The sequence below is a fragment of the Trachypithecus francoisi genome, unplaced genomic scaffold (assembly GCF_009764315.1).
Source record: "Trachypithecus francoisi isolate TF-2019V2 unplaced genomic scaffold, Tfra_2.0 Lachesis_group11, whole genome shotgun sequence".
Lineage (NCBI taxonomy): Eukaryota > Metazoa > Chordata > Mammalia > Primates > Cercopithecidae > Trachypithecus > Trachypithecus francoisi.
The window spans coordinates 81,648,067-81,669,947 of record NW_022681456.1 but is presented as its reverse complement, the minus strand read 5'-3'; the positions used below and the strand labels follow the sequence as shown (position 1 = coordinate 81,669,947).

The 21,881-nt window shown below is 50.0% G+C and overlaps 1 protein-coding gene across 1 annotated transcript; it reads right to left on the bottom strand.

The window, feature by feature from the left end:
* Positions 1–7,824: 7,824 nt before the first annotated feature.
* LOC117090072 (keratin, type II cytoskeletal 1b-like) lies at positions 7,825–21,644 on the bottom strand. The gene is made up of 9 exons (XM_033221981.1): positions 21,003–21,644; positions 15,913–16,127; positions 14,610–14,670; positions 13,966–14,061; positions 12,832–12,996; positions 10,946–11,071; positions 10,612–10,832; positions 10,143–10,177; positions 7,825–9,627 (listed from the first exon to the last, which is right to left on the bottom strand). The coding sequence occupies exons 1-9, from the start codon at positions 21,558–21,560 to the stop codon at positions 9,365–9,367; spliced, it is 1,740 nt and encodes a 579-aa protein (XP_033077872.1). The 5' UTR covers positions 21,561–21,644; the 3' UTR covers positions 7,825–9,364.
* Positions 21,645–21,881: the final 237 nt, after the last annotated feature.

The following is a 21,881-nucleotide window of genomic DNA, read 5'->3' as shown; positions in this document are numbered from 1 at the left end:
CAGACCAGAACCCCATGCACACTTTCATTTGAAGACCTCTTAGAAGCCTGGCATGGTCTCCAGGCCTGCACATAAACACAGAATTGAAGACTCAAAGGGGAGAAACCAGCTCTAACTTCAGCTGGCTCCAAGCAATTCTGTAAGTGGCAAACCATAGATGTACATGGGAAGTCTCCACTATGGTATGCAAGATCTATGGGAGAAAGAGAGTCTGTGAAGATCATCTGGTCCCATTGCTCTGTGGCTCTGAATCGGGCTGGCTGTGTTTGTCCTCTCCATTGCACTCTTCACATTGAGGCTTGTCCCTCTTCTCCTCCCACAGTTTTTGCCTTATACCCTCCTCCAGAAAGTGCCCCTCACCACTCCCCTGCTACCCCGCTCCCTCACCATCACCATGGCACTGCTATCTGGGACTCTGTCCTAGCACTAAAATCCTTCGGCTGCTAAACCAACCATCTCTTTAGGGAATGAGTAATTCAGGTCTTGTTAGAAACAATGGAGACTGGGACAGTCTTGACATGGTAATGACTGTTGCCTAATCATTTTCTGACAGGCAATCAAAATTATTTTAGTTCAGCATACTCCCTCATGAGACATATTGTTCTGCACCATCGATTCCTTCTAGCATTTTGGAGGGGTGTGAGTATGTGTGTGCACACATGTTTGTGTGCATGTGTGTGCCAGCCAAAAACAGATCCTGGCAGTGATCCACACTCCCATCTTTGAACTAAGAAACTGACACACAGAAAAATCAAAGGTTTGGATGGTCAGGGAATTGGTAGACAACTTAGCTGCAAAACGTACTCCAGGTGCTCCTGTGAGAAGGGAGAAATGCAGGACTAGAAGGAATAAGTGCCATAAACCTCACCATAGCTTACATTTGCACAGCCCGCCCCACCAAACACATACACAAAGAGCATCCCAGAAGAGCCCTGAGAACTGGGCAGTCTAGCTGTTCTCAACCCATTTCATGAAACAGAAAACTGATTCTCAGAGAATAAGTGGCTTCCTCTAGACGCTCCAGCTAGGAAAAGACACATCTGGGACCAGAACCTGGGTTTTCTGATTTCAATTCAAGTGATATTCCTCCTAAACTGGGAAGAGGCTCAAAGACAGGCAAGTGGAACTGGACCCTGTAAATGAGTACACAGAGAATTACAGAATGCTCCCATCCCTGCGACCTCAAAGGTCACACCGTCTAACCTGCCTCACAGAGAAGTGAGAGCACAGGCCCAAAAAAGTAAAAAAAAAAAAAAAAAAAAAAAAAAAGTCTAAGTCATTAGTCAATTCCTGAGACTCTTCCCATTGCTGAATCAAACTCCTATTCTTCTTCCACTGCCCACTTTCAAGGCAGCCCAACAGAGCTGGAGCTGCAGTGCTGCCAGACCAGGCCCGTCATCTCCTGTGATGTCCCCAGGATGAGGGTGGGTGTGTGGGATATGAAAAACCACATGCAGGAAAGGTGTGAGCCACACACTCTCTCCTGGCTTACTTATGTACTGTGTGTTTATGAAATAAAGATAAAATGAGAGAGAAAGACACACTAACATCTACAGGCAGCAACTATGTTGTTAGGAACCACATTGCATTTAAATACCACACAAAGTCTGTGTGGTGGGAGCTCTTAGCCCCATTTTAAAGAAAAGGCATCTTAGGTTTATAGAGGTTGAAATACGTGCCCAAGGTCATCCAGCAGGTAACTGACAAGCCACGCTTGCCTCACTCCAGAGTCCAAGCCCGCTGCATCGCATGGGCTCCTTCTGTCATCGGCCTGCTTACACCACCCGCACCTCCTACATCTTGCCCTGCTCACCCACTCCCCCAGCCTCACGCCTTGACCCCTTCATTCTCATGCTTTGCCCAGACTGTTCAACCCTCTTCTTCCCTTTCCATCCCTGTTCCTCTCTGTCTTCCAAGCCCACTTCTACTCTTCTCTTCTCTGAAAGGTCTTCTGGTTGCCTCGGCAACTTGCCACAAAACCCTACCCTTAGTCAAGTTCTGCGCCGCCAAAGATCTCAATTCCTGAACATTTGGTCCTGAATCTGTTTTTGGTCCATCAGGCCTTGCAGGCAAATGCCATCTCCTACAGGAAGTTTTCCTCAATCCACATCAGGCAAGTGCTCTGTTGGTCTCTTTTTCCAAGCTTGGCTGCTGCCAGACTCAGTACATATTGATGCATTGCTTGGCTCATTTTCATGCATGTGCTGTGTGTTTCCTGGCCCTTCAATCACTCTGTAAGCCTTTTGAAAGCAAGACTGAGTCCCTGTGTCTTTTGATGCCCTCCCAGCATCCCACATGTCCCCTTATACTTGAGAGTTACCCCAGCGGTGCTGGATTACAGAGCACCAAAACACCCCCACCCAGGGATTCACACACACAACCCAACCCAGAACTGATCATTGAGATGAGGCTGCCAGGGGCTCGCTGTGGGGCATGGGCAGGAGCAGGTGTGGTGATGTTTTGAGAGCTTTTTGTGGGATGGGACCAAGAAAAGAGTGAAGAGAGACATGCAATGACAAGCCACCCAGCCCTGAGGGACTCCACCAGGGACGTGGGACAGGGAAATCCCAGGGGAGTGGGGAAAGCTGAGGCCTGGGCGGAGTGAAGAGAAATCACAGACAATGGGGAGGTAGAGTGAGATGTTGAAAGCAGCCAGGCAGCAGAGGAGGGGCCAAGGCTTCTTATGTAGGAGGGAGAGGTGCAAACAGAGGGGCAGCCTTATTTAGGACAGACAGCAAAGAAGGAGGTTCCCCAGGAGTCACTCACTAGCAAGGCTGGAGCAGAGCAGAAACCAGGAAGGAGGAAAACAAAGACAAGCGTGGAGGAGAGAGGCGGTGGGGCCCATCTTACTCTGTGCCATGGAGGCCGCCAGGCCTGGGCTCTGCTCCGCTCCTGATTCTGCTCTTCTCTAGGCAGGTCACTGACCATCTCTGAGCCTAAGTTTCCTTCCTCTGTAAAAAGGGGGCTCTATGTACCTTCCAGGGAAACTGAAGCATAGTAGAGGATAGATAAAGAGAAAAGGAGCTAGGTATGGTGGCTCACACCTGTAATCCCAGCACTTTGGGAGGCTGAGGTGGGCAGATCACGAGGCCAGGAGATCGAGACCATCCTGGCTAACAAGGTGAAAACCAGTCTCTACTAAAAATACAAAAAAATTAGCCCAGTGTGGTGGCAGGTGCCTGTAGTCCCAGCTACTCTGGAGGCTGAGGCAGGAGAATGGTGTGAATCCAGGAGGCAGAAGCTTGCAGTGAGCCAAGATCATGCCACTGCACTCCAGCCTGGGCAACAGAGAGAGACTCCATCTCAAAAAAGGAAAAAAGGAAAGATTTTTCCCTCACTCTTGCATTTGAGAGAACCCAGAAGCTGATATAATAATCAGAAAAAAAGAAAAAAGAAAAAAAGAAAAAACTTTAGAACAAGCCCCTACTTTACTGGAAACAGTGAAAGGGCTGGAACAGGACATTTAAGCTCTTGACATGGGCCCATTTCCTCATCTTGTGAGAGAAAGCCTTAAGGAGTCCACGGACCTGCCCTAGGAAAGCTAGGGGCCATCACGTGGACGAAAGGATGCTGGGCACACCTGAGGCTGGAGGGAGCTGGGGCCAGATGTGAGGAGCCTTTGCCCTTGCTGCAGAGTGCTTGCTCTGCAGGGAGAGCACGAACACTGAGGGCTGAGCACACAGGGGCAGGCTTGGAGGCCAGAATGCACACTTAGAGCCCCTTGGAAGCCCTTCCAGGCTTGGGATTGGGCCACTCGGATCCGGTCCTCCATGATAGAAAACCTCCCAATACCCCAAATTCCCAGCAAGCCCTGCAACACAGCATTGATCAACCTGAAGATATCCGTTTCCCAGACTGATCGGAAAGCTGATACAACCAGGGAAACCTTGAAGAAGGACCTTCAAGTTCAGGGTAATGCCCAGTAATTTGTTGGACTTTTTTCCCTGGGACCAATTAATGAGCAAATGGCTCATTAATTTGAAGATGCATCCTGGGCCAAAGGGCTGGGTAATTGAAAAGAGATGACATTCTCAAGAGACTCTTCCTTAGACCAGGAACTTTCCCAGCCCAGAAACGCACACCTTGTCCAAGGTCAGATGGAGTTAGAATTTTACTGAGTCAATGATTGCTCCTCCAGTTCACCACGTCCTCAGATCAAAATCTCTGTGGATGAGAAGCTGGTAGAATTAAATTTATATTTCCAGAGTGCCCCACCCTGCCACCCTGCCTCTCAGAGCGAAGAGTAGCTGGCGGCCTTTCCCTGGGACTCTCACCAACCCAGGTGCTTGCTCCCTCCTGCCAGCCTCTTGGTTTGATTGATGAATGCGCCTGCTTGGCTCTCCCTCTGAGTATCTGCCTTGTGGGAATAGCATTGATCAGGGGCAGGGATGGAGAACTCTGTGGTCCCTGGAAGGACTTCAGACCCCCACACGTGGTCTCCCCACTCCCAGGTACGGTGGGACGCAGGTGAGATATTGCACGTGTGGGCATTTCCTACATGGTTTATAGAATTGCTTATTGTTTTCACTGGGGTGAGCTGAAAGTGAGAGACATTTTCTCCTGATGGGATTTCTTATTGTCTCTGATGGAAATATTATCTGTTTCAGGAAATCTCCTCAGTGTCTTAGTGCTAGCCCTCCTTTTTTAGGTCCCTAGAGTTACTCCCTCTTGCCCTGAACTTCAACTTAAGACTATTCATTTAGACATTGAGATAACTTCTTTGACCAACTCCTCTCCTCTCTGTCCTTTATTTCTCCTGCCCCTACCTTGTGGAATCTCTATTCCAATATTCTTCAGATTAAGGCACATGATTCCCTCCATCTGTCCCCTAGGCCTCCATGACTGGACAAAATCAAGAATTCTGAAGAGAAAAATCAGGGCCACATTTTCTGGGACAATCTCAACTTGTTCTCAGGAGAGGATGGGAAAGGTGAGCTATGGTTGGCCTTACCTTTGCGCTTTTTGGCAGAGCCAACCTGGATCCCCTTAGAGTATCACACACGCATGACCCCAGGGATAATCAAACTCACACCCTGTAATAGACCCTGTGCTGCCAGAAAACTTAGCCTCATTTTACAATCCTGGCTAGGGCCCTTGGCCTCTCTGTGACTTTAGCTTTCGCTGGCACCTGACCTTATTCTTCCCATATAACACAGAGAGTAGAATTTTTTTTCTCAGGCTCCGCCACGTGAACTCTTAGTACAGCAAAGATGTGAGACACCTTCATACACATATCCCCACCCATCTGCACTCCCGCCCTCAACCTCTTGCCAAATGGTTAGCCAATCTCTGCTTGAAACTTGATCACTCCCCAGGTAGCCTCTCCCATGTTAGGATCAATAGAAAGGTGCTTCTTATATTGAGCCAAATTTGTTGTAGCTTCCTGAAGCAATATTGATGGAATTTGGATACGGGATTCATTGGAATAGGACAGCAACCCATATGAATAAAACATTGTGTTCCCAGGCACGACCCTCCAGAAGTCTTTGTGGGGGATGTGGCAGCTAACTGCAAACGTCGTATCAACCCGTAGTAATAAGACACTCTGTTCCCAAGCACACCCCTCTATTCTCTCTAAGAAGTTTCTCCCCATTTCACCTATCCTGGCAGCAAGCCTGTCAGGGGACAGGCAGAAAAGGAAAAGGTGGGCAGACAGTCTGCCCACATGTGGAAGAGAAGCCCACCTTTCAATGGACATGTGGCAACCAACTGCAAAGACACTGCCTAATCTAGGTCATCGGCTAGAGTAAGCCACCCTTCCTGTGGTCCCACGGAAGCCTTTCAAATCTTTGCAGTTAGCTGCCACATCTCCCTCAGAGTCTGTTCTCCCAGGCCTTTCACCAGTACTCCTGTGACCAGGCTTTTGATTCCCCACCATCACTGTCCTGGTCACCCTCCTCTGAGGAGGCTGTTTATTACTGTCCTTGGAGCTCAGAGTCCCAGAGTGATCTGCCTCCAGAAGAGCCTAAACAAGCTCTAGACGTGACTCTCTTCCTGATTCCCACGGCTGCCTCCAGCAGCTGCCACACCTTTTGACTCACATCTCCTCACCTGCCAGCTGGACACTCGAAGTCATATTTATGCCCACTGCTCTCCATCCATGTCTTCCCTTCCTAGTCCTTGTGATTTTGGCTGTTGGCTGCAAGTGTGGTACACTGCATCTGGCTGCTCCCTCTCTCCTTCCCTTCGGACAGCCTCTCTGCCCATCTCTGCCTTTCCTACCCATCCCCTGACAGGTCTGCTGCCAGGACAGCTGAGATGGGAAAAACTTCTCAGAGAAAATGGAGGGGTGTGCCTGGGAACACAGTGTCTTATCAATATGGGTTCCAGTCATATTCGAATGAATCCCGTATCCAAATTTCATCAAAGTCCCTCCAGAGAATTAGAAAGTAGATCACATATTTTTATGTGACTCTTTTACATGGACTCAGAACTACCACAAAGGATGAGGTGGTGGCTTAACTTGCTCCATTCTGGAATTTCTGCATCTCTGCTTCCCTCAAGTCATCGACTGAAGATGTCTCTGCCCATGACCCCACTCAGTTTATGGGTCTCAACCCCTTCCCTCCCCAGCTCAGTTTCTCCTGTGCGGCTGCTCCCTCTCACCCCCACACTCACTCTTATTTTGAGTCTCTGAGTGGACTATTCCCCTGTTTGGAAGGCCCTTCCCTCACCTCCCCACCCACACCTCCCTTCCTCGGCGCTGTTCCATATCCCAGTTCTCCAGGAGTCTGTTGGAACCAAACATCCCTTCCCCAGCACTAGCACCTGTCGTAAGTCCCACTGTTCCTGTTTTGGGGAGTCTGCCTGTGTCCTCAGAATAGGCCTTGCTTCCACTCTCAGGCTAGGAGGTCCTTAGAAGCACACTCAGAGCCTGTAATCCCACCACTTTGGGAGGCCGAGACGGGCAGATCACAAGGTCAGGAGATTGAGACCATCCTGGCTAACACGGTGAAACCCCGTCTCTACTAAAAAATACAAAAAACTAGCTGGGCGAGGTGGCGGGCACCTGTAGTCCCAGCTACACAGGAAGTTCAGGCAGGAGAATGGCGTAAACCTGGGAGGCGGAGCTTGCAGTGAGCTGAGATCCGGCCACTGCACTCCAGCCCGGGTGACAGAGCAAGACTCCGTCTCAAAAAAAAAAAAAAGAAGCACACTCAGATTTCTCTTCTCTCTGTATCTTCCCTCCCCGATAATATGTCATTTAGTTGTGAGCAACTTAAGAGTCAGAGACATGTTCATTCAACATTGCATTCCCAGTGCCTAAGCCACTGCCTGCCACACAGTGGGAGCTTAACAAGTGCTTATTGAACAAATGTATAATTGACTTTTGAATGATCAGCCACTTTAAGGATTAATAAGATCATGTCTGCAAGATTCTTCAAGACTGTGTATTACTTATACAATAAAAAATAAGAAGAAGAAATTTTAACTTCCCAAATATGAATAATTTCAGGTCTGCAGAAATTTTAAAAGAAATGGCCCAGGTACTGTGGCTCACACTTGTAATCCCAGCACTGTGGGAGGCCAAGGTGGGAGGATCGACTGAGCCCAGGAGTTCAAGACCAACCTTGGCAACATGGTGAGATCCCATATTTATTTAGGAGAAAGAAGAAAAAGAGGAGAAGATGAAGATGAAGATGAAGATGAAGATTAAGGAGGAGGGGGGGAGGAGGGAGGAGAAGGAGGGGGAGGAGGGGGAGAGAAGAAGAGGAAGAAGGAGGAGGAGGAGGAGGAAGAGGAGGAGGAGGGAGGAGGAGGAGGAAGAAGAGGAGGAAGGTGAAGGATAAGGAGGGGAAGGAGAAGAAGAAATAATGCATCTCCTGACCAAACAGCAGTTTGAGATCACAGAAAAATTTATTATAGAAATACCAGAAATGCTGCCCCTTGACAGTACAATTTTGAACCAGGAAATGATGAAGTCACAAGCACTGCCTAAGAGACCCACACTGCGCCCATCCAATGCCCCAAGAGAATCATGGACTTGGAAGTTGTGTTAGGACTCAGCTAGCAAGTGAAGGTGACTCCAGATCTTAAAAGCAAAGCTACATTCTGTCTCTCAAGACCTGTTAGTTGGCTGATACTTTCCTCTTCCTACCCTCTCCAGTACATCTCAAGCCTCTTACATAAGATTCAAAATTAAGAGTCAAATTCTCACAAAGTGGTCACAGCCACAGAGAAGAGAGGGTGGGAGGGACTAGAGAGGTCTGAGAAAGGGCATTAAACTGCCTTGCAAAAAAAAAAAACGGGCAGCTTCCTGACTGACTTGGGGTTGGAACCCTTCCAAGACCCAAGTCAGATCCTCAGACTCCTCAGGCCCAAGGCACCCGGATGGAACAGAGCTGGGCTTCACGTGCCCACCACATGGGACAATTATCAGAGTGGTTATGAAGCAGAGCTTAGGAAGGGTCAGGCTTTCAAGGAATGGAGCTGTCAGGAGGAAACAGGACAGAAGCAGAACTTGCTTGTCTGTTCATCAACTCCCACATCCACTGCTAAAACAGGCTTCCCTCTGGGTGAGGATTCGTGACCCCATGCCCTCTGAAATACTCCCACCTTGAGTTGTTTACACAGGGGAGAATGCTTCCTGAGACAGAGGTTCAGAATCAAGACACTGATGCCTTACAGATATCTGATGTGGACAGCAAATCTATACTTTCCATCAACATGAGTGCATGAGGCTATGGACCAAGAGGCAGGAATAGGTGGCTGGTGCAGAGGTTTTCCTTACCAAGCTAGCTTGTCCTGCAATCAGCAACTTCCCCCAAAGGGATCATCTCGTGGCCCCCAGAAGGGCAAGGGGCATGGATTCTTGTTCACAGAGCAGCCCAGGTGCGGCAAAAGGAGCCTGGGGCTGAGATACCAACTCTCCATTATGTGCCTTGTCGATGCTTTACAGGCTATTTCCCTCCATCACTAAACTAGATGCCTGGTGTCTTTTAGCATTGTGGATCAATACTTAGCTGCAGTGGCTTGAGTTGGGGCAGAGGAACGATAGCCATGTCTTCTCCCTAACCTGCGAACTCACACAGCCTCTGCCTCCAGCTGGAATGTTTCTGCTCACCCTGGGCTACCGATCTTCCCAAAAAGGTGGGAGCAGGAATAGCAGCAGGGCCAGCTGAACGGAGTCTGAGTGAGAATGTGCCTAGCTGTTACTCTGACTGCAAGCCAGTGCCCTCCAAAGAGATCTGCTGTTTGGGCTTATCCACCCTGCTTCCCCCCATTAGAGTCTAATTTATTGGCAAAATTGCTGAGACCCATCAAGAAAAGTGAACGACAGGGAGTCAGGAAGGGCGTGGAGGGGAGGAGTTTGAGGAGAGGGGCGGCGCGGGTGCAGGTGTGAGGTATGGCAGAAACTAGGCCTCTACTCCAGGATCCGCCTGTGGGAGGTGTTGGTGGAGGTCTGGATGATCTGCACGCGCGAGGATCCACGGCTGCTTCTGCCGCTCCCTCCGTAGCTCCCGCCGCCGCTGCCATAACCGCCTCCACTGCCCCCTCGTGCGCCGCCTCCGCGGTAACTTCTTCCACCGCCATAGCCCCCACCGCTGCCTCCGCCGTAGCCTCCAGAGACGTAGCTGCCGCCGCCTCCCGCGCCGCCCCTGATGCTCACCTGGCTGTTCTGCACCGCTGTGGGGAGGGGACAGTGCACATGGGGTCAGAGGGACCGGGCAGGGCCCCCACCTGCACCCACCCCTGCACCTGCAGCCTCCTCCATCCTCGATCACCCGTGGCATGGACTTGCAAACCGATACATTGAAAATTGAAAGCATTCCCACTTGAAAATTATTCTTCATACTACAAAGAAATGCCAGGGTTCCTCTCAGCAACACACTTTCATTGTTTATTGAATATATACCCTAAAGAGTTCTAGCCACTGCTGATTCCTAGGCATCATTTAAAAAAATAAAAATAAAAAATAAAAAAAAGGCACCAAAACAATTAAGATAAGTAGACCTGAAATCACAACCATTTATTTCAAATGAATTCTTCCAGTCTTTGCCATTACACTTGCTTACTTTGATGTCTGTTGTACAAGACTGGAAGCTAAAATGCCAGACTTTCAGTTCTGTGCTGGCCACATCCCTGCCCTCCCTTCACCCAGGACCACCAGCCTCTCTCTGTCCCTGGGTTCTGCTACTTACAGATGCTCACATGGCTCTGCAGCTCTCCTGACATCCTGTAAAACCAAAGCACAGGGTCAGCCAGACCCACAGGGCCTGAGGAGGGAAGGCGGTGGCCCACAGACATCCGGATCAGAGGTGTCCCCAAGCCTTAGGGAAATTTGTGTGCATGAGGGCAGGAAGCCAGTGGAGCCGAGAGAATTTTCAGCGTTTTCATGAAGACTTTTAGCATTGGGGGTGAATATCCAGCTGCAGTGACTTGGGTTGGGGTATAAGGACATTCTATTTGGAGGCAGGGGAATGATAACAATGACTTCTCCCTACCTTGCCAACTCACACAGCGTCTGCCTCTAACTGGAATGTTTCTGCTCACCCTGGGCTACCAATCTTCCCAAAAAGGTGGAGCTTACCTTTTCTCCAAATAGCCAGTCCCACAGTTTCATGGGTGCCTATGGAGCCTTAGCCCCAGAAACACAGCTGCGGGACCCACCTGCTCTCCTCGCCCTCCAGCAGCTGGCGGTAGGTGGCGATCTCCACATCCAGGGACAGCTTGGCCCCTAGCATGGCCTGGTAGTCACGCAGCAGCCGGGCCAGCTCCTCCTTGGACTGCTGCAGGGCCTCCTCCAGGTCCTGCAGCTTCTGCTGTGCATCCTGGAGGGCCTGTTCGCCTCTCTCCTCGGCATCCGAAATGAGTGACTGCATCTGTTCAATCTGCTCCGGAGACAGTCAGAGACCATTTTAGGGTTGAGTTTCCAGAGCTCCATCTGGCAGGGCATTGTGGGAGGTGCAGGGCTTAGTCAGCCTTCCCTGAGCACCCATCCCACCTGCTTCTTCACATTGCTGATCTCTGCCTGCAGCCTCTGGACAGTGCGGTTGAGCTCTGCAATCTCCATCTTGCTGTTCTTCAGGTCGTCTCCATGTCTCCCTGCCGTGATCTGGAGCTCCTGGTACTAGGGGCCAAAGGCAGCATCATGGTCAGCATGTGCTGCCCACCACAAGCCCTTCCAGGAGGGAGTAGGTCTGGATTGCTCTCCCCTGGGAGATTCTCACCCATCTTGTACTGTGGTCGCCCCTACATACACACTCACAGCTACACCAAACCTCCCTCACCCGGGCTGCAAACACATGTATACATGCACATGCTCACACCATGCCAAGCCTCCTGCATTCCCACCTGTCTCTGGGCAGACTCTCATCCCAGCCAGACAAACCTGCTTCGTGATGCCCTTTCTAATACTTTTTCACACATCTAAGACTTCACGTTGGTCCTTACCCACACTGAGACCCCCTCACTCTTTCCACCCACCATATAGCTTCCCACCCTTTTCCAGGATGATATCCCTAGCAATCAGGCAGGACCTTATGTCCCAGAGGCCCTCCACCTGCTCCACGTTCAGTCTCATTTCCCCTCCATCTCTGTTTCTGTCTCTGCATTGCCCCATCAGTCAAAACTCCACCCCCAGGACAGGGTTTTGAAGTGGGTGGGAGAAGCGTCAACTTGAGGGAATCTGCATTCTGCTGTTTTCACTGTTGGCCATCTGCCTCCCAGTCTAAGGTCGAAATCCATTCCACCCCAGAACACTGTCTGCAGGACAGTGGGACAGAGGTCAGCCAGGATTGGAGTTGGCCACAGATCATCCTCAAAGCCAATCATCAATGCTAGTTGTTCAGAATTTAGTGACTGGACTGTCAGCCATGCCCTTTCAACCAGAGGATTCACCATCCAAAAAGATCCAGGTCAGTTTATGGTAAAGAAGTAACCAAAGATGTACCCAACAACTTAGCCACAAAGAGGTTGATCCAATAAGGGAGGGTGTAGTCTTACAATATAATACAAGGCTGTTAAAAATGCAGCAGATTATTTAGTGTCACAGAAAGGTATCCACATGCGATAAGTAAAAGAGAAAGTATAGTCTGGCCAACATGGCAAAACCCTATCACTACTAAAACTACAAAATTTGGCTTGGTGTGGTGGTGTGCACCTGTAATCCCAGCTACTGTGGAGGCTGAGGCAGGAGAATCGCTTGGACCCAGGAGGCGGAGTCTGTAGTGAACTGAGATCACGCCACTGCACTCCAGCCTGGGAGACAGAGCGAGTTTCCATCTCAAACAAAAAAAAAGGAGAGAAAGTTTAAAAAAAAAAGTATATTTTAATAGATGCCATTATGAAAAAAAGAATAAAAATCATTCTAGTGGTGAGGGGAATGGGTTTGTAGATACAAACCCGAGTTAAATTAAGCTGCGGCTCTGCCATTTACTAGCTACAAGGCCTTAGAGAAATTAAGTAATCTCATGCACTATTATCTATTATAAAATTGTGATAATGAAATTCTTACCTCATTGGTTGTTGTAAGGATTGAATGAAATAATATATATATTATGTAAAGCACTTTGTGCAGTGCCTAACACATATGAGTTCTCAATAAACATTATTGGGTTGGTGCAAAAGTAATTGCAGTTCTTATCATTACTTTTAATGGCAAGAACCGCAATTACTTTTGCACTAGCTTAATAGCTACAAAGAACTGGCAGAAGAGATATTAACATATTAATAGCGGTAGTGAGAGATGGGTAATCTTTACATGTAATTTCTAGAATTTGTATAACAAACACATTTTACTTCAGAAATAAGAAAGACAATGCAATAAGAGAAAGACAATTCTGGGAAGAATCTGTTTTTCTGGGCACCAGATCTGGGGGCCGTACCCACCTTGGTCTGATACAGGGCTTCGGCCTCGTCCTTGCTCCTCTGTGCAATCAGCTCGTACTGGGTCCGCACTGCATCAATGATGCTGTCCAGGTCCAGGGAGCGATTATTGTCCATGGACAGGATGACGTTGGTGTCGCTGATGTCAGTCTGCATCTGAGACAGCTCCTGCGAGGCATGGCGCACAGGCTGACTCCCTCCATTCTCCTCTGGGGGGCCTCAGTTTTCCTCTGCTGCTCCCTCAAGGCTCTCGGGGGAAGCCAGAAGCCTGGGCCAGGTAGTCTTGGGGAAAAACTCTTGGAATTGTTGTGTGCAGTGAGAGATAATAGGGAGAGTCTTAACTCCTCCAGGGAGAAGGAAGGAGCCTAAACCTGGAGCCCTCCAGATACCATCTCCCCATCACACCTCTCCTGCAACTGCCACTCTGCCTTGCTCTGACTTGGCCACCATAGTTAGCTGGGCTCCTTGGCAGGCATGCCTGTTCCTTGAAATCACATGAGCTCTCTGAGGCAGTAGAATGGACTCCAGTTGAGGAGCCACTTGGACTCACTTTTGAGTCTTGGCTCTACCACTGACTAGCAAGGTAACCAAGCAAGTAATTTAATCCTTCAGTGTCTCAGTTTTCCCATGTGTAGAATGGAGATGCCCATAACATAAATTTCTAACAAGCATCTGGCCCAGAGCACATACCCCCAAATTAGACACAGGCAAACGAGGGCTGGGTGACAGTGTTTGATCCCCCACCACTAAGGTCACTCCCTTTGAGACTCACACTGTCACCTCCCACAGAGTTTCCTAACAGCTCCATCAGCTCCCCAGAATTAATGAAGATTTCTGGGTGGTTTTGCCCCTTATATGTCTGGGTGATTTCCCAGACAGATTGGAAGCCATGAACCAGGGACACGTTCGCCTCCACCTAACTCAGGACTCTCCCAGCCTTTCATCTCCATTACCGCAACCTGGGGATTCTGAGGATTAGGGTGGAAAGGATGGCTGACTCCAGGCCCACAGAGTTGGGGCACCTGGGGAGATGAGTCCCTAGTGGGTAGTGCTGGGTTTCAGACCTCACCTCTTATGGCCCATACTCCTTGTGAGATGTGAGAAAAGAAAGGGGGTTCTTATAAACGCTTAACTCACCGTCAAAAATAAATACTTCAAGAAATTGACCTCCCCAGTCAGAGTGTCCACCCTGGACTCCAGGTCCACTTTGCTCACATAAGCAGCGTCCACATCCTGAATAGCAGGCAGAAACAGTTTGACTTTATTGCCCAGGCATTGCCTACCACCAGCTCACTGGGTGGCTCAGGCAAGTGGCAGAGCCACTCTGGGTTTATTTCCTTACTTCAAACATTCATCACCTCACTCCAATAAGGGATCTACATGTCCTGGCTTTCCTGGCCAGAAGGAGATGTGACACCAACCTCCACATCTCAGTCAGTCACACCCAACACCCCAGGTCCTTCCCCGGGTCCCAAGGCTACACATAACTGACATTCAAAAGCTGTCATTTCACTTCATTTCACTTTCAGGACCCCAGAGAGATGCAAACTTGAGGCTTCCTAAAGAGTCATTATCAGTGTCAATTTTAGTGTAAGGGCCCCATATTTAGGCATCACACACAGCAAGCCGGCCACAGAGGCCACCCTGCCATTGCCACAGAGGCCACCCTGCCATTGCCACAGAGGTCACCCTGCCATTGCCACAGAGCATCCCATAGGGATTCCTCATTCCCCACAGCCTCCTGGGTCCACAGCCACCCTCGGGACTCTCCTTTCCCTCACCTTCTTCAGGACAACAAAGTCATTCTCGCTGCCAGTCCTCTTGTTGATTTCGTCCTCATACCTGTGAGGCGAGGTAAGGAGCACAGAAAGGCTACAGGCTGACCTTGGATCTCTGAGGTTCCTCCTCGCAGCAGAAAGCTTGGAATTCCCCAAACATTTGCTGTCCTGAGCTCAGAGAACCCTGCTCAAGGTGCTGGCTGTCCATTCCGGGAGGCTGGCGCTCTCATGGATGAGGGCAGAGCCAACTCCTGGGTCTGTGGGCCAACAGAGGGGACCCCAGGCCAACATGGAAAGCCCAGAGCCACAGAGAAGGTCCCTCTAATGTCTCCTTTTATTTTGATGTTTTACCTTTGTAAGTGTGTCAAACTCATTCATTCCTTAAAATTCAGAACATGAAGTAACAATCACTTTTACTAAATATTTTTGAAGAGAAAAAATTTAACCTACAATTCTGTGCCCCACCCCCCACCAGCACCTCCAGTGTGGATTCCATTTTTCCCTCGTTGACTCACACACACTTGGATCTCTACTGGCACGACACAGTAAGCATGCCAAGGTGATGGGAGAGAAGCACCCTGCACCCCACATGGGGAAGAAGAGGAAGGGAGAGGCTCAGCTGCCTGCACAGCTCAGGAGCGGCTGATCTGGAATTCGACAACTCCTGTCACCCCTACTGTTTGTGGTCATAATAGCTAGGGTTTATTGACTGGTAGGGGTGTGCAGGCACAGTACTAAGAACTTATTAAGCATCATTTCATTCAAAACCGGCAGTTCCCAAAGTGTGGTCCCCAATCCACCAGCATCAGCATCACTTGGAAACATGTTAGAAATACAAACACTCTCCCACATCTGCTGAATCAAAAACTCGGGGGGCAGAGCCCAGCAATCTGATTCCAGCAAACTGATGCATGCTCAAGTCTGAGAACCACAGATCTACCCACAACAATCCAACAAGGGAGGTTCTTGCTCTTCCCACATTACTAACGTGAACACCAGAGGCTTAAAAAGATGAATTTGTAGGCAGCTAGTAAGTGGAAGAGCCCACACTGGAAATCAGGCTTACTTGGCTTCAACATCCATGAAGCTATCCTGCCCCTCCCCACCCAGTGCGATTGACAGCTGGCTGCCAATATCATCTACCTGGGTTGCCACATACAAAACAGCGCCCTCCTGCAGTTGTGCAGTGCAGAGCCTGCATGTCCCGCTCCCCTACCCTTACACATAAACACTAAAGCAGAATGTCTTGCCCCTGTGACTAGTTTCCGGCCATGCTTCTCCCGTTTTGCCCTGCCTGGAGTCTCACTTGCTCTTGTAGTCCTCCACGACATCCTGCATGCTCCTGACCTCTGTGTTCTGGCGCATCTGCTCTGCATTGAGCAAATCCACCTGCTTCTGCAGGTCACTGATATAGTTCTCCAAGAGGGGCTCCAGGTTGTTGGTTCCAGTTGAGGTGTTCACCTGCTGTAGCAACTCCCATTTTGTTTGTAGCACCTGGTTCTGCTGCTCCAGGAATCGCACCTAAGAGCAAGAGACCCCAGCCCACCCCAGGCCATGGATCAGAGCAGCTCCCCCATGAGTAGGGGGATCCATAGCCTCTCAACACATCCAGACCTCAGAGAATCAGGATGGCTCCTCCAAGAGTCAGAGAGCTTCCTTTTCTCTGGGATTGAGACACACAGAGGGCAATGTGGTTTCTGACGGCCAATGGCTGTACAGTCAACTTGTCTAAAATTGACACTAAGCTCACTCTGGTTTTGAAGGTAAATCACCTCCTTCATTTACATCATAGAGCACTCACCCTCCAAACTCAATTTATCCATGCCAACATAAGGAAATGGTGTTTCGGAGCAACTGAGACACTGATGACCCCAAAGCTCCTTTCTCTTTGTGGTCAAAATGCATTATGTGATAGAGGAGAGGAAGAAAGAAAAAGCAAGAAGGATCAATTTGGCTTACAACATTAAACTAATTCCTGAGCACACTTGCTTGGGTGCCCCTGCCCTGCAGTCGCCACCACCTCTGCTGTCTGCCAGGATGTTTGTCAGGAAAGTAACTCATTTAAATGCTTTTATAATGCAGACAGAATTTTTAAGGCAAATGTTCTCATTTTTTTAAAAGTCTAATGCAGTCAAGTGCCCCAAAGTGAGGACTTGGGTCGTCAGGTGTTTGAGAACTACCCACTTGCTATTTCCCAGGAAATGGAGAGTGGACATCACCCAATATTTTCACCACCTCTTCTCCCAGAATTGTGGATATGAAGGTAAGATAAAGGGCCCAGTAAGGCAGCTGGCTGTGCAAAGTGTGTGGCTTGTCCTTGGTATGGTAATGACCAGCCTCCACCTTTCCTCAGCCAGCTACACACTGTGGAACCTCCACTCCAGTGCCCTGATAGAAGCAGTGGTGCTACCTCCAGACTTTGCTCGACCGCATGCGGGTGCGCACGCGCAAAAACACACACCCTCCGGAATCCAGCTTCCTCCTCCGGGTACTGTGTAAAGGGGCAAACCCACTGCTTTGTGTGGTCGGAACAGAACTCTGAAGACACTCCCTTACCACGTGACTCTAGTGAGGGTCCCCCAAATCCCCTGGCCCTTGAGAATCTGCCCGTCTGAGGAGCCAACCCTGGTTAGCTCCCTTTGGATTCTGACTCTAGGCTGGAAAATGTTTGCAGACAACACCACCTCCCATGGCTCATGTTTGCTGGCCTTATCAAAGCAAAAGATTAGGCAAGCAGCTCTCCCAGGCTTGTCAGCACAGCTCACAACACCGTGAGAAATTCCTGCCACTCTCTATTTTTACTCTGTGGTGGCACTCCCAGGGAGTGAAGAAATCAATTCAGCACTCATTCACTGTGCTCAGTGGCAGTGGCATTGTGGGGACCAAAAGAAAGAATCCTGTGGTCCCATGGAGAGTCTCCACATGAAACAACGAGGGAGCAGTGACACAACTCTGGGTGCTCTGGCTTTAGCCCAGGTACCCAACCGCAATATCCCAGGAGCTCATAGAAGACACTGTGGTTCTCATCAGGCCACCCAAACTGCAAAGGCAGAGTCTGGCTGCAGGGAGTGCCTTAACCACTAGTACAATCAGTGAAAGCCACTGTGTTTTTCCCCAGGTTCCCCAAAACACTCCTGGCCTGTGTCCTACCAGCAAAACTCAAGGGCAGCTCAGCTAGCACAGATGGAATGAGGCATGCTGCTGAGCAACCTTCTCGCCCACCCTCTGCTTCAGTGCCCTTCCCCTGCACAGGGACCTCCCAGTGCCCTCAGCACTCCAGGTCTCCTCAACTCTTTGCCCAGCAAACTCCTACTCACCCTTTAGACCTCACCTGAGGTGGCATCCCACCAGTGTGTCCCCTTTGCAGCCCCTTGTTCCTTGCCTTTCTAAATCTGTTGAGACTTTCAGTCATGCAGCAGTGTGTGAGCATCTCTCTCCCGGGCTGCATTGGACCCCATGAGGGCAGGCCTATATCTACTTTGTTCTCCAGGGGACACAGTGGACCCATGGACACACAACGCCCAACACAGAGAAGACAAAAAGTGTCATGCACTCATGAAGTGCAAAAGGTTTTAGAATTGCCTGCTGGTGTGGGCTATCCAGACCACTCGCCAACCCTGGCATAGAGGTCTAAGGATCAGCTGAGCAAGACAAGCCCCATATCCCAGGGGGAAGAGCTGGACCCCTCCTTTCCTTCCTGAGGCCCTATCCTCTTGTCATTGGTTCTAGAAAGCCTTTGGCTCCATTTCCACTCTCTGAGCGTCCAGCACTGACCCGAGGGGCTGACCCTATTTGTCATCCAGCTTCTATTTATTGAGCAATTCTCATGTGTCAGGCACTATTCTGGGTGCTAGGGATTTGGTAATAAGCAAAACAGGCAAAATCCCTGCTTTCTAGGAGTTTGCATTCTATTTAGAGAGATAACTATAAAGAAACAATCATGTAAAAAATACAGTGCCTCAGACAGCTGCAGGGACTATGGAGTCACACAGGGCCGGGGCATAGGAACGCTGAGGTGGTGGTCAGAGAAGTCCCCACTGAAACTGTGGCATCTGAGCAAAGACCCACAGAAGGTAAGGGAGGAAGGTGGGCCTCTCTTTCGGGGGAAGAGTTCCAAGCAGAGGGAATGGCAGGTGCAATTGAGACAGAACTGAGCCTTGGATGCTGGTGAGCAAGAGAGCAGGTGAGGAGGAAGAGGGGCACAGGACACTGCAGACAATAATGAGTTGGAAGCCTGGAGGCTGTTTTCCAGGCCTCATTCTGCTCACTAGCGGTTGTATCCTGAAAGCTGTTCCACCCAGGGAGGGCAACGTGACCTGATTCCACAAATGTAAGTGTGGGCTTAGCAGCAGCTGCAGGTTAAAGGGCAGATAATATAGGGCCTTATAGGACTTGGGCTTTTCCTTCAGTTGAGACAAGAAGCCACTGGAGGATTGAAATGGAAGAGTGATGTGACGTACTTTTAAAGGATGGCTCTGCTGTGGTGTCAAGCATAGGCTATACAAGGGTCAAGGGTGAAAGCAGGAAGACCAGTTTGGAAAGCAGAGTCAGAAGTCACCTGTCATAGAAGCCTTCTACCTTCCAGTCAGGCCACAACCCACCTGGCTAAGGAGCCTCTCCTCATAGTCATCACAGGCCATGCCCTTCAAAGGACAAGAGACCTAGGTCTCTTGCACCTTAGCCTCTGCCCACTGCTCCATGCCATGCAACTGGACAGACACCCTGTTCATGGCAGAGGCCACAATTGGATGAGCCTCAGGAGGTCAGTTGCCAGCGGCCTGTGGTTATTTCCCAGCCCTCTCTCCTCCCTGCTTCTCTCTTGGCCCAGTCGTGAGCTCCCAGTAGCGACTCCTTGCTCCAGTGAAACCCTCTAACCCCCACCTGTGCCTGAAGCGTGGTGGTACTCAGCCACATTTCCCACGCAGCGTGATCAGAAGCCACAGGAGCATGCTGCTGTGTTGCACTCCTCTTCGGCAGCCTCTGGGCCTCAGCACCCTCACCCTCCTCCACCTGCTCACACACTGTCCCATCCCCAGCATCTGCCCAGATACCAGAGGCCTGCCCTGCCACCCAGCATGGCCTCTGGCCACAGCTACCCTACATTCAGGCCACAGGTCAAGCTCTGGCCTCAGCACCGAACTCCTGTGGTGACTGAGGGAAAGTCACTGACTGTGCAAGTGGCCTTGGTGCTCTGTGGGGCTTCCCATTGCATCTCTGAAGGCAAAACTCCTCCGGGGGAGGTGCTAGAGGACGCTGTGCCTCGACCTCCAGACAAAAGGAGATGCTGGAGGGAGGTCTTCGCCATGGTGAGTTCACCAGCCTCTGTTGCTGCTTTGGACCTAATCTGAAGTTTCAACAGGGAACTAGGGACAGGGGCTTCTGTGTCTCCATCTGGCCCATCATTGGCCCTTGATGAGTCAAAAGGGGAGACTCAGACAGAACCCTACATTGCATGCTGTTGACTTTAGCCCCAAGAGATACCCACCACCAGGGCATTCACCATGCCCTGCCTGCTTCTCCTGCCCTGGTTCTGTGGCTTCATCTCTGCTTCTCTCATCCACCCCCTGGTATCCCATTTTTCTCCCGGAATTGTAACCGTTTGAAATTCCCTAAAGGCATCACAATTTCATGCCTCCTGGTCCTTCTGCCTGAAAATCCCCTCTGCCCTAAGAACCCATTTAACTTGTACTCGCTTCGGCAGCACATATACTAAAATTAGAACCCATTTAACTTTTCCTCCGTCTTCCAGACTCAGCAGGCAGAGGTCATGACACCCTCCTTTGAGCTACCATGTCCCAGAGAGTACTTCCCCTATTGACACACTTCACATGCACTGTCGTAATTATCTTCCCTTTAGACGTCAGGCCCTGTGTCCTAGTCACCTGTAGCACCTGGCACAGTGTCTGCTCTATCACAGAAGCTTAGAAAATATTTGTGGGCTGAATGCGTGGATGGATGCATGGGTAGATAGTTGAGTGGCTTGATGGATGAGTGAATGAACGGATGAACACGTGTGTGTGTGTGTGTGTGTGTGTGTGTGTGTGTGTGTAAATGGATTGTGTGGATGAGGATGGATGGATAGATGGATGGATGGATGGGTGCATTGGTGGATGGGCGGATGGAAAGTGAATAATTGTGAAAGAGAATGAGGGTACTACACCATGTATTTGTTGAGTATTTTCACACTGCTTATCTCCTTTCCTGCCAAAAGGAAAAGATAGAATTAAATCCCTGCAAGAAGACAAATTGAAGCCCAAATGGGGTAAAGGATTTCCTAAGGTCCCAGGTATCACCACCAAGCTGAAACAGCACGATGTGCTGAGAGGTGGCAGGGTGTAATCTCTCTCAGTCATTTGGTCAGTGACCAATGACCCTCCCTGCCCCTGAGGTGCTTACCTTGTCGATGAAGGAGGCAAACTTGTTGTTAAGAACCATAATCTGCTCCCGCTCCTGGGTCTTGATCCTCTGAATTTCAGGGTCCACCTCCAGGTGAAGTGGCTCTAGGAGGCTCTGGTTAACGGTCACCTCTTGGATGCCCCCAGGAGGACAAGAAGGACCAAAACCCCCAAGCCCAAAATTGCTAGCCCCAAATCCAGCACCCCCAAAACCACCTCCTCCAAAGCCACCACCTCCAAAGCCACCAGCCCCAATGCTGCCAACCCCAAAGCTCCTGACCCCTCCAAACCCCCCTACTCCCCCACCGTGGCGGAAACCACTGGCACTCCTCCCCACTAGACTAATGGAGATGCTTCTACTGCCACCCAGATTATACAGGCTCCTAGAGCCAAACCCCCTTCCATGGATCCCATATCCACCACCACCACACCTCCCTCGAGTATAACACACAGAACCCACAGCCCGACTCCCACCACCAGAGCCCGCAGAAAAGCTGGTACGATAAACCTGCCTGCTCCTTGAGCTAAACGCGGACTGAGAACTATATTGGCGGCTCATGGTTGCTGGAGCATCCAGATAAGCAAGCAAGAGAAACAGCCTGGCAGGAAGGAGGCAGAGACCAGAGAGGAAAGGAGCTCTGACTCCTTTGAAAGGGATCTGGCTCTGTCTCTATATATAGACACACACACATTGCTGGGCTGGGCATCTTTACAATCCTGAAAGGGGAGTATTAATGTTTAGTTTGCCTGCCAGCAACATCTGTTTAAAACCTCACACCTATGAGTTGCAGAAATCAGACTGCAGACAAACTTCCCCAACTCGATCATTTATCATTCATCTCTTGCCACTTAGAGATCAGAGTGCAATAATCTCTCAGGA